Source organism: Haliaeetus albicilla, chromosome 30 (assembly GCF_947461875.1).
Source record: "Haliaeetus albicilla chromosome 30, bHalAlb1.1, whole genome shotgun sequence".
Classification (NCBI taxonomy): domain Eukaryota; kingdom Metazoa; phylum Chordata; class Aves; order Accipitriformes; family Accipitridae; genus Haliaeetus; species Haliaeetus albicilla.
The window spans coordinates 219,566-235,422 of record NC_091512.1 but is presented as its reverse complement, the minus strand read 5'-3'; the positions used below and the strand labels follow the sequence as shown (position 1 = coordinate 235,422).

The 15,857-nt window shown below is 64.7% G+C and overlaps 2 protein-coding genes across 2 annotated transcripts; one reads left to right on the top strand and one right to left on the bottom strand.

Annotated features, from left to right (window-relative positions):
• Positions 1-1,612: 1,612 nt before the first annotated feature.
• VKORC1 (vitamin K epoxide reductase complex subunit 1) lies at positions 1,613-4,530 on the bottom strand. Its single transcript, XM_069774603.1, has 3 exons — positions 4,368-4,530; positions 3,804-3,913; positions 1,613-1,888 (listed from the first exon to the last, which is right to left on the bottom strand). The coding sequence occupies exons 1-3, from the start codon at positions 4,514-4,516 to the stop codon at positions 1,683-1,685; spliced, it is 465 nt and encodes a 154-aa protein (XP_069630704.1). The 5' UTR covers positions 4,517-4,530; the 3' UTR covers positions 1,613-1,682.
• Positions 4,531-5,859: 1,329 nt separating this feature from the next.
• Positions 5,860-15,849, top strand: PRSS53 (serine protease 53). The gene is given in 11 exon segments (XM_069774575.1): positions 5,860-6,009; positions 6,356-6,388; positions 6,831-7,005; positions 8,174-8,451; positions 9,844-10,010; positions 11,673-11,892; positions 12,012-12,162; positions 12,471-12,703; positions 13,660-13,808; positions 15,408-15,420; positions 15,423-15,849. Coding segments are annotated over 11 exon segments (1,851 nt in total). The 5' UTR covers positions 5,860-5,936; the 3' UTR covers positions 15,782-15,849.
• Positions 15,850-15,857: the final 8 nt, after the last annotated feature.

Here is a 15,857-nt window from a genome sequence, read left to right as displayed (position 1 = left end):
AACAGCGCACTGCGCATGCGCGGCGCCAACGGCGGTGCGGCGGGAAGTTGGTTTTTCCCCGCGCATGCGCACTGCCCCGTCCCGGCGCCATTTTGTGGGGCGGCGCCATTTTGTGAGGCACGATGGGAAATGGAGTCCGGGGAGGTGACAGGAGATCCTTCCCCTGCTCCGATGGTGGGTTGGCGGGGGAGTGGATCTCCACAGACGCTTGGGTCCATCATAAGGGGGTCCCAGATGCCTAGGTCCGTTGGGGTGGGTGGTAAAGGGATCCCCAGACACCTGGGTCCCTTTTTGGGGGGGGGTCCCAGACACCTGAGTCCCTTCTGAAGGGGTCCCAGATGCCTGGGTCCCTTCTGGGGGTGTCCCAGACGCCTGGGTCCATTGGGGTTGGTGGTAAAGGGATCCCCAGACACCTGGGTCCCTTCTGGGGGACCAGACGCCTAGGTCCCTTTTTTGGGGGGGGTCCCAGATGCCTGGGTCCATTCTGGGGGGGTCCCAGACACCTAGGTCCATTAGGGTGGGTGGTAAAGGGATCCCCAGACACTTGGGTCCCTCGTGAGGGGGTCCCAGAGGCCTGGGTCCCTACTGAGGGGGGATTCCCAGATGCCTGGGTCCATTTTGGGGGGGTCCCAGATGCCTGGGTCCCTCATGAGGGGGTCCCAGGGGCCTGGGTCCTTTTTGGGGGGGGGGGGGTCCCGGAGACCTGGGTCTGTTGGGGTGGGTGGTAAAGGGATCCCAGACACTTGGGTCCCTCGTGAGGGGGTCCCAGAGGCCTGGGTCCATTTTGGGGGGGGTCCCAGATGCCTGGGTCCCTCATGAGGGGGTCCCAGGGGCCTGGGTCCTTTTTGGGGGGGGGGGGTCCCGGAGACCTGGGTCTGTTGGGGTGGGTGGTAAAGGGATCCCAGACACTTGGGTCCCTCGTGAGGGGGTCCCAGAGGCCTGGGTCCATTTTGGGGGGGGTCCCAGATGCCTGGGTCCCTCATGAGGGGGTCCCAGGGGCCTGGGTCCTTTTTGGGGGGGGGGGGGGTCCCGGAGACCTGGGTCTGTTGGGGTGGGTGGTAAAGGGATCCCAGACACTTGGGTCCCTCGTGAGGGGGTCCCAGAGGCCTGGGTCCATTTTGGGGGGGGTCCCAGATGCCTGGGTCCTTTTTGGGGGGGGGGGTCCCGGAGACCTGGGTCTGTTGGGGTGGGTGGTAAAGGGATCCCAGACACTTGGGTCCCTCGTGAGGGGGTCCCAGAGGCCTGGGTCCCTACTGAGGGGGGATTCCCAGATGCCTGGGTCCATTTTGGGGGGGGTCCCAGATGCCTGGGTCCCTCATGAGGGGGTCCCAGGGGCCTCCATCCTTTTTGGGGGGGGGGGGTCCCGGAGACCTGGGTCCGTTGGGGTGGGTGGTAAAGGGATCCCCAGATGCCTGGGTCCCTCATGAGGGGGTCCCAGAGGCCTGGGTCCCTTTTGGGGGGGGTCCAGATGCCTGGGTGCCTTCTGGGGGGGTCCCAGACACCTGGGTCCCCCCCTAATTTGGGGGAAATACAGGAGGAAAGGGAGAACAACACAGACACCACACACCCAGACACCGGGGAGCCTCGCTCACGACTGCCATGTTTTTTGCAGGGTGGGTGGAAGGGACACCCCAATCGTAGGGGCGTCCCCGTCCCCCCACCCGCCATTTTTTGGGTGCGTTTCAGGCGGTTTTGAGGCGGGGGAGCCGTCGCCAGCGGCGCCAGTTGAGGGCGAGGAGGAAGGCGTTGAGGACGTAGGTGGTGATGCAGACGAGGCAGAAATCCCACAGGCCGAAGGCCAGCACCCCCGCCAGCCACAGCGACGCCATCGCCGACGCCACCGACGTCCCCAGCAGCGTCGCTGCCGCCGCCCGGCCCGGGACTGCGCCTGCGAGGGTCCGTGACGGGGGGGGTCCCCGGTGAGTCCCCGCTGTCCCCACCACACACCCAGTGTGTCCCCATCGCATCCCCAGTGTCCCCAATGTGTCCACACCACGTCCCCAGTGTCCCCATCATGTCCCCAGTATCTCCAAAGTGTCCCCACCACATCCCCAGTGTCCCCATCGTGTCCCCAGTACCTCCAAAGTGTCCCTACCGTGTCCCCAATGTGTCCCCACCACGTCCCCAGTGTCCCCACCACGTCCCCACTGTGTCCCCACTGTGTCCCCAACACATCGCCAGTGTCCCCACCATGTCCCCAATGTCCCCGCTGCATCCCCAGTGTGTCTCCAATGTGTCCCCACCATGTCCCCAGTGTCCCCACTGCATCCCCAGTGTCCCCATCGTGTCCCCAGTATCTCCAAAGTGTCCCTACCGTGTCCCCACCATGTCCCCAGTGTCCCCACCACGTCCCCACTGTGTCCCCAACACATCGCCAGTGTCCCCACCATGTCCCCAATGTCCCCGCTGCATCCCCAGTGTCTCCAATGTGTCCCCACCATGTCCCCAGTGTCCCCACTGCATCCCCAGTGTCCCCATCGTGTCCCCAGTATCTCCAAAGTGTCCCCAGTGTCCCCACTGCATCCCCGCTGTGTCCCCACCACATCGCCAGTGTCCCCACCATGTCCCCAATGTCCTCACTGCATCCCCAGTGTCCCCACTGCATCCCCAGTGTGTCCCCAATATCTCCAATGTGTCCCCACCACGTCCCCAGTGTCCCCACTGCATCCCCAGTGTCCCCAATGTGTCCACACCACATCCCCAGTGTCCCCATCGTGTCCCCAGTATCTCCAAAGTGTCCCTACCGTGTCCCCACCACGTCCCCAGTGTCCCCACTGCATCCCCACTGTGTCCCCACCACGTCGCCAGTGTCCCCAACCTGTCCCCAATGTCCCCACTGCATCCCCAGTGTGTCCCCAGTATCTCCAATGTGTCCCCACCACGTCCCCAGTGTCCCCACTGCATCCCCAGTGTCCCCCCAATATCTCCAGTATGTCCCCAGTGTCCCCCCAATATCTCCAGTGTGTCCCCACCACATCCCCAGTGTCCCCACTGCATCCCCAATGTGTCCCAAATATCTCCAGTATGTCCCCAGTGTGTCCCCAGTGTCCCCCCAATATCTCCAGTGTGTCCCCACCGCATCCCCAGTGTCCCCAACATGTCCCCAGTGTCCCCACTGCGTCCCCAGTGTCCCCAACATGTCCCCAGTGTCCCCACTGCATCCCCCCAATATCTCCAGTGTGTCCCCACCGCGTCCCCAGTGTGTCCCCATTACATCCCCAGTGTCCCCAGTGTGTCCCCACCATGTCCCCAGTGACCCCACCTCGTCCCCAGTATCCCCACCCCATCCCAACCACATCCCCAGCGCCCCCCCACCCTCCCCCCGCCTCCCCACCAAACCCCGTCTCCCCAGTACCCCCCCAATCCTCCCAGTACCCCTCCCCTCTCCTCCCAGTACCCCCCCAATCCTCCCAGTATCCCCCCAATCCTCCCAGTACCCCTCCCCTCACTCCCAATACCCCCCCAATCCTCCCAGTACCCCTCCCCTCTCCTCCCAGTACCCCCCCAATCCTCCCAGTACCCCCCCAATCCTCCCAGTACCCCTCCCCTCACTCCCAATACCCCCCCAATCCTCCCAGTACCCCTCCCCTCTCCTCCCAGTACCCCTCCCTCTCCTCCCAGTACCCCCCCAATCCTCCCAGTACCCCTCCCTCTCCTCCCAGTACCCCCCCAATCCTCCCAGTACCCCTCCCTCGCCTCCCACTACCCCTCCCTCGCCTCCCAGTACCCCTCCCCTCACTCCCAATACCCCCCCCAATCCTCCCAGTACCCTCCCAATCCTCCCAGTACCCCCCCTCGCCTACCCAGCAGCCCTTGCAGCAGGTAGAAGACCACCCCGATGGCCCCGTTGGGGACGTTGGCCACGCTGTCCCGGCCCGCCACCACCTCCACCAGCCCCAGGCCCCGCCCCCACCTGCAGAGAGAGGCGGGGCAACGCTTAGACACGCCCCCCCTCCATACCCACAAACGGTGCTGCGCGCCCTCGGAGCCCCGCCCCTCCCCGCACGCCCCGCCCCAATCCCCGCCTTCCCCCCCTCGTTGGGTCCCTCCCCGCCCCTTCCTTCCAAGCCCCGCCCCTCCCCTCCCGACCCCGCCATTGGCCGCCGCAAGCAACCCCGCCCCCCGCCGCGTGGCGGTGTGTGTTTACCCGCGCGCCGTTCCCGCCGGCGGCGCCCAGCCCCGCTGCAATGCAACTCCCCGTCGCAATGCAATGCAATTCCTTGTTGCAATGCAATGCAATTCCTTGTTGCAATGCAATTCCTTGCTGCAATGCAAATCCCCGTTGCAATGCAATTCCCTGCCGGGTTCCCCGGTACCCTCCCTTCTCCCAAGTTTGGTTTTTTTTTTTCCCCAATCCTCTCCGTTACCGGGAAGCGAATACTCGGGTACAAGAAACGGCGGGTCCCAGGTCACAAGCGGCTCGGTAGGAAGGGTCGCGGGCGCGCGCCCGCTCCACGTGCAGGGCGTAGAGCGAGAGCGCCGCGCCCGCCAGGCACAGCGCGGCTCGCGCCGCCATCGCCGCCCCGCCCCTCCCCTCCCGTTGGCCGACGCTTGGCCCCGCCCCGCCCCCTCCTCCGCTGCGCACGCTCCGATTGGCTACCGCTTCCCCACGGCTCCCTCCGTCGCTAATTGGCCGGCGTATTCAGGCGAGCCGCGCTCTGATTGGGTCTCCGCCTTTCCGGAAGCGGCCGCGGGGGTTGCTGGGGGATGTAGTCCGTGTTGAAGCGCAGGGGGGGCCGGACTGTCCTTCACACGCCCCCCCCATTAAAAAAAAAAAAAAAAAAAAAAGGGGGGGACCCGGGCGGGGTTAAAACCGGCTGCTGGAGCGGGGGTGGAGCAGAGGCGGCGGTGGACACGGACACACACGGACACACAACCCCCCCCCCCCCCCCCACGGAACCTCAAGGGACCCACAGGTACACCACCCCCCCCGGACCCCCACAGACCCGTAGGGACCCCCACAGACACCCACAGACCCACAGGGACCCCCCCCAGACACCCACGGACACACAGGGACACCCACAGACCCACAGGGACCCCCCCCCATAGACACCCACAGACCCACAGGGACCCCCCCCAGACACCCACGGACACACAGGGACCCCCACGGACACACAGGGACACCCACAAAACCACAGGGACCCCCCCAGACACCCACAGACCCACAGGGACCCCCCCATAGACACCCATGGACCCACAGGGACCCCCACGGACACACAGGGACCCCCACAGACCCACAGGGACACCCACAGAACCGCAGGGACCCCCCCCACGGACACTCACGGACACACAAGGACACCCACAGACCCATAGGGACCCCCCCCAGACACCCACAGACCCACAGGGACCCCCCCCACGGACACTCACGGACCCACAAGGACACCCACAGACACCCACAGACCCACAGGGACCCCCCCCACGGACACTCATGGACACACAGGGACCCCCCCACAGACCCCCCACAGACCCACAGGGCTCCCCCGCAGACCCACAGCAACCCCCCATGGACCCACAGGGCCCCCCCGGACCCACAGACACCCCCACTCACCTCCACAGACCCACCAGGACCCCCCCCCAGACACCCACAGACCCACAGGGACCCTCCCCACAGACACCCACGGACACACAGGGATCCCCACGGACACACAGGGACCCCCCCAGACACCCACAGACCCACAGGGACCCCCCCCCAGACCCACAGGGCTCCCCTGCAGACCCACAGGAACCCCCCCGGACCCACAGACACCCCCACTTACCTCCACAGACCCACCGGGACCCCCCCCAGAACCCCCCAGACCCCCCCCCAGACCCCCACTGACCCCCACAGGGCCCCCCCTCCCCTCCCCTGACCCCCACAGACCCACAGGAACATTCCCCCCCCCCCCCCCTTCCATGAACCCACAGGGACCCTCAGGGACCCCCCCCACGGGTCCATCATGGCCCGACACGCCTGGACACGCCCGGACACGCCCGGACACGCCGCTGCCCTCCTGCTCCTTCTCCTGGCCCGTGAGTTTTGGGGGACGGGGACACGGGAAACACTGGGGGGGACACCCAGGTACCCCCTGAAGGGTGGGGGGGGGCAGACCCAGGAATCCGATGGTGGGACCCAGGCGTCCCCCACCCTGGGGGGGGACACGGACACGGACACCCACACATCCGGACAGGGCACCCCACTCAACCGGTCATACCGGACAGGTCGAGGTCACAATCCCCAAAATTGGATCCGGATGTCTGGGTTCCCCCAGAGGCAAAAGGTGGGGCTCGGGGGGGGGGGTGCCCAGATGTTTGGGTCCCTCGTGGTGGTGGTAGGGGGGGTGTCCCATGCTCTAACCCCCCCACTTTCCCCCCACAGACGCTGAAATTTTAACCGGGGACGCTCCCGCAGGTAAGCTATATATATATGCAAATGAGCCTGCATATTCATAAGCAACCCCTCCAGCCCTATTGCCTGCCTGAAAGAGCCCCCTCCCCTCATTTCCAGCGGTTACCCAGGCATTTGGGGTGCCCCCCCCCCCAGGGCACCCAGTTATCTGGGTGGCATCTTGGGTGGGGATGAGGAACCCATTGCATTTGAGGGGCGGGGGGGGGTGGACCCACCAGTATCCGGGGTGGGGGGAACCAGGCATCCGGCCCCGTTTCCCACTTCCCCCCCAAAAAACGCTGTCGCAACCCTTTCCCGCACACTGTTGCAACAACCCCCCCCCAGGCCCCGCCATGGTTGAAATCAGGGAGGGTGGGGGTGTACGATGGACCCAGGCGGCTGGGTGCCCCCCCCCCGACAACCACCGGGGGACACACGCAAATTTGGGTTTTGACCGGGGTTCTAGGCGCAGAACCCGAATGCGGGCGTCAGCGGGAGCTGGGTCGCGTGGTGGGGGGCACGGCCGCCCGCCCCGGAGAGTGGCCTTGGCAGGTCAGCCTCCAGCTGCGCGGCGAGCACTTCTGCGGGGGAACCCTCGTCACCCCACAGTGGGTCCTCTCAGCTGCCCACTGCTTCCAGGGGTGAGTCTTGGGGGGCTGGGGGGGGAGGTTGAGGGGGGCTGACCCCCAGGGGAAGGGTGGTTCTGGAGTGGGGACCCCCCCGCACACATCCTCTTGGGGCACCCTGAAGTCCACTGGGCTGCCCAGTGCTCCTTTGGGACCTCTAGACCCCCACTGGGCCACCTAGACCCCCACTGGGCCACCTAGATCCTCACCAGGGCTCTCAGAACTCCCTTGGGCCACCTAGTTCCTCGTTGGACTACCTAGACCCCCACTGGGCCACCTAGATCCTCACCAGGGCTCTCAGAACCCCCTTGGGCCACCTAGTTACTCATTAGACTACCTAGAACCCTATTGGGCCACCTTGATCCCCGCTGGGCCACCTAGAACCCTATTGGGCCAGCTAGATGGCCACAGCACCACCTAGATCCTCTTTGGGGCACCCAGAACCTGGTTGGAGCACCCTTGGTTGGGGTGGGGGCACCCATGACCCATTGGGACACCTAGATCCCCTTGGAGCACCTAGAACCTGGTTGCAGTACCCAAGACCATGGTTGGGCTGGGGTCGGGAGACCTAAGACTGGGCTTGGGGCACCTAGAACCTGGTTGGACCACCTCGACTGGGGTTGGGGCACCCTTGGCCGGGGTGGGGGCACCCATTGGGACACCCAGATCCCCTTGGAGCACCTAGAACCTGGTTAGAACACCCAAGACCATGGTTGGGCTGGGGTCGGGACACCTAAGACTGCGCTTGGGGCATCTAGAACCTGGTTGGACCACCTCAACTGGGGTTGGGGCACCCTTGGCCGGGGTGGGGGCACCCATTGGGACACCCAGATCCCCTTGGAGCACCTAGAACCTGGTTAGAACACCCAAAACCATGGTTGGTCTGGGGTCGGGACACCTAAGACTGGGCTTGGGGCACCTAGAACCTGGTTGGACCACCTCGACTGGGGTTGGGGCACCCTTGGCCGGGGTGGGGGCACCCATTGGGACACCCAGATCCCCTTGGAGCACCTAGAACCTGGTTAGAACACCCAAGACCATGGTTGGGCTGGGGTCGGGACACCTAAGACTGCGCTTGGGGCATCTAGAACCTGGTTGGACCACCTCAACTGGGGTTGGGGCACCCTTGGCCAGGCTTGGGCACCCAGAGGGGATGGGGTGACAGCGGTGGAACCCCCCCCAGGCCCAACGGGAGCCGGGCAGAGCCCAGAGAATGGCGGGCAGTGGTGGGCCGGCTCCGGCTGCAGGAGACAGGAGGCCAGGAGAGGACAGTGGTGGAAGTGGTGGTCCACGAAGGCTACCGACGGGTGGAGGGAGGCCATGACCTGGCGTTGGCCCGCCTGGAGTCCCCTGTCACCCTCGGAGCCCGCGTGGGGACCATCTGCCTGCCCCAGGCCAACCACCCCTTCGCCTTCGGCACGCCATGTTGGATCACCGGATGGGGCCACGTGGCCGAGAACGGTGAGTTCCGGGGTTGGGGTCCCACGGAGGTGGGTCTCCATGGGTGGGTTGTCATCTGGGGCGCTGTGGAGGTGGGTCTCCACGCTGGTGGGTCTCTGTGGGGTGGTTCTTGGTCATCGGGGTGCCCAGAGAGGTGGGTTCTCGTGGTGGTGGGTCCTCAACGTCAGGGTCCCCACGGTGGTGGGTCTTCATGGGGTGGGTCCTCAACATCTGGGTCCCCACGGTGGTGGGTCTCCATCACCTGTGTCCCCATGGTGGTGGCTCACCATGGTGGTGGCTCGCCATCCCTTGTCTCCCCATGGTGGTGGCTCTCCGTCACCTGTGTCCCCTTGTTGGTGGCTCCCCATGGTGATGGTTCCCCATGGTGGTGGCTCCCCATGGTGGTGGCTCTCCATAACCTGTGTCCCCATGGTGGTGGCTCCTCATGGTGGTGGTTCCCCATGGTGGTGGGTCTCCATAACCCATGTCCCCATAGTGGTGGCTCCCCATGGTTGTGGTTCCCCATGGTGGTGGGTCTCCATAACCTGTGTCCCCTTGGTGGTGGCTCCCCATGGTGGTGGCTCTCCATCACCTGTGTCCCCTTGCTGGTGGGTTTCCATGGTGGTGGCTCTCCATCACCTGTGTCCCCATGGTGGTGGCTCCCCATGGTGGTGGTTCCCCATGGTGGTGGGTCTCCATAACCTGTGTCCCCTTGTTGGTGGCTCACCGTGCTGGTGGCTCTCCATCACCTGTGTCCCCTTGGTGGTGGGTTTCCATGGGGGTGGCTCTCCATCACCTGTGTCCCCTTGTTGGTGACTCACCGTGGTGGTGGCTCTCCATCCCTTGTCTCCCCTTGGTGGTGGTTCCCCATGGTGGTGGCTCTCCATAACCCGTGTCCCCATAGTGGTGGCTCCCCATGGTGGTGGCTCTCCATAACCCGTGTCCCCATAGTGGTGGCTCCCCATGGTGGTGGCTCTCCATAACCCGTGTCCCCATAGTGGTGGCTCCCCATGGTGGTGGCTCTCCATAACCCGTGTCCCCATGGTGGTGGCTCCCCATGGTGGTGGTTCCCCATGGTTGCAGCTCTTCATAACCTGTGTCCCCTTGTTGGTGACTCACCGTGCTGGTGGCTCTCCATCCCTTGTCTCCCCTTGGTGGTGGTTCCCCATGGTGGTGGCTCTCCATAACCCGTGTCCCCATAGTGGTGGCTCCCCATGGTGGTGGCTCTCCATAACCCGTGTCCCCATGGTGGTGGCTCACCGTGGTGGTGGCTCTCCATCCCTTATTTCCCCATGGTGGTGGGTCTCCATCACCCATGTCCCCATGGTGGTAGGTTTCCATGCTGGTGGCTCTCCATCACCTGCGTCCGCATGCTGGTGGCTCCCCATAACGATGTCCCCCCCACCCCGGCAGTGTCCCTGCCGGCAGGTTCTCCCCTCCAGAAGGTGGCCTTGGACCTGCTGAGCCGCAAGACCTGCAACTGCCTCTACTCCAACCTCCGGCACCGGGAGCTGGCGCGACCGGCACGGCGCGGCATGGTCTGCGCCGGCGGGCAGGAGGGCGGCCGCGGCGCCTGTCAGGTATGGGGGACACTCTTGGGGGGGTGGCAGGGACCTATAGGGAGCTATAGGGGGCATATACGGGGCTGTAGGGGGGGCTATAGGGGGAATATCGAGGGGTTTAGGGGGCTATAGAGGCTACAGAGGCTCTATGGGGGGCTATAGGGGGTATATATGAGGCTATGGGGGGGGTTGGGGGAGCTATAGGGGTCTGCAGGAGCCTACAGAGGGGGTAAAGAGAGCTATAGCGGGAATATATGGGGCTGCAGGGGTGCTACAGGACCTATAGACAGTTATAGGGGGTCTGTAGGGGGGGCTTGGGGGGCTATAGTGGAAATATACGGAGCTGTCAGGGGTCTACAGGGGATATACGGGGTCTATAGGGGATCTATGGGGTCTGTAGGGGCCTTTAGAGGGTCTGGGGGGGCTACAGGGAGAATATATGGGGCCATAGGGGGCTACAGGAGGAATAGAGGGGGCTTTGGGGGGCTCTAGGGGGTGTATAGGGGTCCATAGGGGCCCTTAGAGGGGCTGGGGGGGCTATAGGGGGAATACATGGGGCTCTAGGGGGGGCTATAGGGGGAATATCAAGGGGTTTAGGGGGCTATAGAGGCTACAGAGGCTCTATGGGAGGCTATAGGGGGGATATATGAGGCTATGGGGGGGGTTGGGGGGGCTATGGGGGTCTGCAGGAGCCTACAGAGGGGCTACAGAGAGCTATAGCAGGAATATAGGGGGCTGCAAGGGGGCTACAGGACCTATAGACAGTTATAGGGGGTCTGTAGGGGGGGCTTGGGGGGCTATAGTGGAAATATACGGAGCTGTCAGGGGTCTACAGTGGATATACGGGGTCTATAGGGGATCTATGGGGTCTGTAGGGGCCTTTAGAGGGTCTGGGGGGGCTACAGGGAGAATATATGGGGCCATAGGGGGCTACAGGAGGAATAGAGGGGGCTTTGGGGGGCTCTAGGGGGTGTATAGGGGTCCATAGGGGCCCTTAGAGGGGCTGGGGGGGCTATAGGGGGAATACATGGGGCTCTAGGGGGGGCTCTAGGGGGAATATCAAGGGGTTTAGGGGGCTATAGAGGCTACAGAGGCTCTATGGGAGGCTATGGGGGGATATATGAGGCTATGGGGGGGGTTGGGGGGGCTATGGGGGTCTGCAGGAGCCTACAGAGGGGCTACAGAGAGCTATAGCAGGAATATAGGGGGCTGCAAGGGGGCTACAGGACCTATAGACAGTTATAGGGGGTCTGTAGGGGGGGCTTGGGGGGCTATAGTGGAAATATACGGAGCTGTCAGGGGTCTATGGGGGATCTATGGGGGCTACAGGGGGTGTATAGGGGTCTGTAGGGGCCTTTAGAGAGGCTGGGGGGGCTACAGGGGGAATATGTGGGGCTACAGGAGGAATAGAGGGGGCTTTGGGGGGCTATAGGGGGTGTATAGGGGTCTGTGGGGGCCTTTAGAGGGTCTGGGGGGGCTACAGGGGTAATATATGGGGCCACAGGGGGGCTACAGGAGGAATAGAGGGGGCTTTGGGGGGCTATAGGGGGTGTATAGGGGTCTGTAGGGGGCTTTGGAGGGTCTGGGGGGGCTACAGGAGGAATAGAGGGGGCTTTGGGGGGCTATAGGGGGTGTATAGAGCCCCCCAGGCTCTTCACTGACCCCCTGTCCCCCCCCCAGGCGGACTCGGGGGGCCCACTGGCCTGCGGGGGTCCTGGGGGGCAGTGGGTGCAGGCCGGGGTGCTGAGCTTCGCCGTGGGTTGCGCCCGCCCCAACGGGCCGGTGTTGGCCACGGGGCTGGTGGCCCACGCCGGCTGGCTGAAGCGACGTCTGCCCCCCACCGTTTTCGCCCCCCCGGGACCCCCCCCACCTCCCGGTTTGGAAGACGGCAAGTGCCTGGGTGAGCAATTTGGGGGGGGCGAGTCCGGGTGGGGGGAACCCCAGCATTTGGGTGGGGGGGGGGGGTGGGGGGGACCCCCAGGAATCCGCGTTAACCCCCTTTCCCCCCCCCTTACCCAGGCTGCGGGATGCAGGGGGGTCCGCAACTGGACCCCCCCGCCGGCCCTTCCTGGCCCTGGGCCGTTAGCCTGCGGCTACGGGGGGAGCACCGCTGCGGGGGGGCACTGGTGGCCGAGAGCTGGGTGCTGACGGCCGCCCACTGCTTCATAGGGTGAGTGAGGGACCCCCCCCCAAATAATCCCCCCCCCCCAGTATCCCATAGCATCCCCCAGGACCTGGGTATCCACAGCCGGGGGGGGGTCCCCATCACATCTGGGGGGGTCTTTGTCCCTGGGGAAACGACACAGGGATCCGGGACCCCCAACTAACCCCCCCCATAGTGTCCCCAAGTGTGTGGGGGGGGAAGATGTTCCCCATTTTATCCAGGGGGTGCGCGGGGGGGTCCCGGGGAAGGGACCCAGGCATTGTGGGGGGGGGGGGGGTCCTGCCCGACGGGGGGACGCAAGTATCCGGATGCAGGGAGCAGGCAGCGGAAGCTTGGGAAGCGGTGGCGGCGGGGGACGCGAGGCGGAAAGGCGCCCGGTTGCACCTCCACGGAGCCTACGTGGAACCGGGGGGGGGCCGGGACCTGGCCCTGTTGCGGTTGGAGACCCCCCTGCCCCTGGGGCCGAAGCTGCGGCCCCTCTGCCTGCCCTACAGCGAGCATCAACGGCCCCCCGGCACCCGCTGCTGGGCGCTGCTGGCCCCCAACGGTGAGTCCGCTGGACCCCCAGGTTCCACCCCTGGTGTCCTCATCGTTCCTGGTGTCCTCACCATCCCTGGGGTCCCCATCATCCGTGGCGTCCCCATCATTCCTGGTTTCCTCAGCATCCCTGTTTTCTCCATCCCTGGTGTCCACCATGTCCTCACCATCCCCGGTGTCTCCGTCCCCATCATTCCTGGTGTCCTCACCATCCCTGGGGTCCCCATCATCCCTGGTTTCCTCATCATCCCTGTTTTCTCCATCCCTGGTGTCCACCATGTCCTCACCATCCCCGGTGTCTCCGTCCCCATCATTCCTGGTTTCCTCAGCATCCCTGTTATCTCCATCCCTGGTGTCCACCATGTCCTCACCATCCCTGGTGTTTCCATCCCGTGTCCCCATCATCCCCTGTTTCCTCACCATCCCTGTTTTCTCCATCCCTGGTGTCCACCATGTCCTCACCATCCCCGGTGTCTCCGTCCCCATCATTCCCGGTGTCCTCACCATTCCTGGTGTCCCCATCATCCGTGGCATCCCCGTTCCTGGTGTCCCCATCATCCCCTGTTTCCTCACCATCCCTGTTTTCTCCATCCCTGGTATCCACCATGTCCTCACCATCCCCGGTGTCTCCGTCCCCATCATTCCCGGTGTCCTCGCCATTCCTGGTGTCCCCATCATCCGTGGCATCCCCGTTCCTGGTGTCCCCATCATCCCTGGTTTCCTCATCATCCCTGTTATCTCCATCCCTGGTGTCCACCATGTCCTCACCATCCCTGGTGTCCCCATCATCCCTGGTGTCCCCATCATTCCCGGTTTCCTCACCATCCCTGTTATCTCCATCCCTGGTGTCCACCATGTCCTCAGCATCCCTGTTATCTCCATCCCTGGTGTCCACCACGTCCCCATCATCCCCCACGTCCCCATCATCACCCTCCCCAACCCCGCTGTCCCCGTGTCCTCCCTCAGGCTCGTCTATCCCCAAGGAGCTGGTCAACGTGGAAGTGACAATCTCCGAGTCCTGCGGGACACGGGGGGACCTCGGGGATGATGAGGGGGTCCTGTCCCCCCCTGACACCTTCTGCATCACCGTCCCCGAGGGCACCAGCGCCTGCCAGGTCAGCGGGGATGACCGGGGGGGGTCCCCACGTCCCTCCCAGGGTCCCCACATCCCTTTTGGGGTCCCCATGTCCCTCCTGACATCCCTGGGTCCTGTTTTGGGGTGTCTCAGATCCCCTGTTGGGGGTCCCTAGGTGTCCCTTTTGGAAGGTTTTGGGGGTCCCACAGATCCCTAGGTGTCCCTTCTTGGGGGTTTGGGGGTCCCAGGTGTCCCTTCTTGAGGGTTTGGGGGTCCCAGGGGTCCCTCCTGGAGGTTTTGGGGGCCCCTAGGTGTCCCTTCTGGGGGGTTTGGGGGGTCCCAGGGGTCCCTAGGTCTCCCTTTTGGAGGGTCTTGGGGGTCCCAGGTGTCCCTTCTGGGGGGTTTGGGGGTCCCAGGGGTCTCTAGGTGTCCCTTCTGGAGGGTTTGGGGGTCCCTAGGTGTCCCTTCTGGGGGGTTTGGGGGTCCCTAGGTGTCCCTTCTGGGCAGTTTGGGGGTCCCGGGGGTCCCTAGGTGTCCCTTCTGGAGGGTTTGGGGGTCCCAGGGGTCCCTTCTGGGTGTTTTGGGGGTCCCAGGGATCCCTTCTGGTGGGTTTGGGGGTCCCAGGGTCCCTAGGTGTCCCTTCTGGGGGTCTCACGGGTCCCTAGGTGTCCCTTTTGGAGGGTTTGGGGGTCCCAGGGGTCCCTTCTGGGGGGTTTGGGGGTCCCAGGGGTCCCTAGGTGTCCCTTTTGGAGGGTTTTGGGGGTCCCAGGGGTCCCTCGGTGTCCCTTCTGGAGGGTTTGGGGGTCCCTAGGTTTCCCTTCTGGGGGGTTTGGGGGGTCCCAGGGGTCCCTTTTGGAGGGTTTTGGGGGTCCCAGGGGTCCCTCGGTGTCCCTTCTGGAGGGTTTGGGGGTCCCTAGGTGTCCCTTCTGGGCAGTTTGGGGGTCCCGGGGGTCCCTAGGTGTCCCTTCTGGAGGGTTTGGGGGTCCCAGGGGTCCCTTCTGGGTGTTTTGGGGGTCCCAGGGATCCCTTCTGGTGGGTTTGGGGGTCCCAGGGTCCCTAGGTGTCCCTTCTGGGGGTCCCACGGGTCCCTAGGTGTCCCTTTTGGAGGGTTTGGGGGTCCCAGGGGTCCCTTCTGGGGGGTTTGGGGGTCCCAGGGGTCCCTAGGTGTCCCTTTTGGAGGGTTTTGGGGGTCCCAGGGGTCCCTCGGTGTCCCTTCTGGAGGGTTTGGGGGTCCCTAGGTTTCCCTTCTGGGGGGTTTGGGGGGTCCCAGGGGTCCCTTTTGGAGGGTTTTGGGGGTCCCAGGGGTCCCTCGGTGTCCCTTCTGGAGGGTTTGGGGGTCCCAGGGGTCCCTTCTGGGGGGTTTGGGGGGTCCCAGGGGTCCCTAGGTGTCCCTTCTGGGTGGTTTTGGGGTCCCAGGGGTCCCTTCTGGGGGGTTTGGGGGGTCCCAGGGGTCCCTAGGTGTCCCTTCTGGGTGGTTTTGGGGTCCCAGGGGTCCCTTGGTGTCCCTTTTGGAGGTTTTGGGGGTCCCTGGGGTCCCTAGTTGTCCCTTCTAGAGGATTTTGGGGTCCCTTTTGGTGGGGTTTTTTGGGGTATCCCGGTCGAGTCCCCCAGCACCGGACTGACAAGATTCACCCCGCAGCCGGATGGGGGGTCCGCCCTGGTCTGCGAGGAACGGGGGATCTGGTTCCTGATGGGAACAGCCAGCGTGGGGGGCTGCACCCAAGGGGGGCCCCCCCTTTTCACCGCCGCCCCCCACTACGAGCGCTGGGTCGCCGGCATCACCCGCGAGGCCTATTTCGCCGAGACCCCCCCGGACCCCCGCGAGGAGGAAGAGGAGGAGGAAGAAAAAGAGCCCACGGAACTCCCAGGTGCCCGGGAGCACCCCAAACCCATGGAGAATCCGGGCGTCGGGGGGGACCCCGACACCTGGAGGCGAGCCCAGATCCCCGAGGGTACCGACATCCGGGGGTACCCCAAATCCACGGAGGACCCCAATATTTGGGAGAGCTCTAGCAAGGCCTGACGCCCGTTTCGGGGTCGGGGGGGTGACAGAGGAATAAAGCGGTGGTGGTCTGCAGCAACCCCCATC

Bases quoted from the DNA above. Each gene is read 5' to 3' on its own strand.
- VKORC1 (XM_069774603.1), bottom strand. From the start codon at position 4,516: ATGGCGGCGCGAGCCGCGCTGTGCCTGGCGGGCGCGGCGCTCTCGCTC. The intron at 3,914-4,367 runs GTAACGGAGAGG...CTCTCTCTGCAG, and splicing joins ACCCGAGTATTCGCTTCCCG to GTGGGGGCGGGGCCTGGGGC. The intron at 1,889-3,803 runs GTAGGCGAGGGG...GGACCCTCGCAG, and splicing joins CCTGCTGCAAGGGCTGCTGG to GCGCAGTCCCGGGCCGGGCG.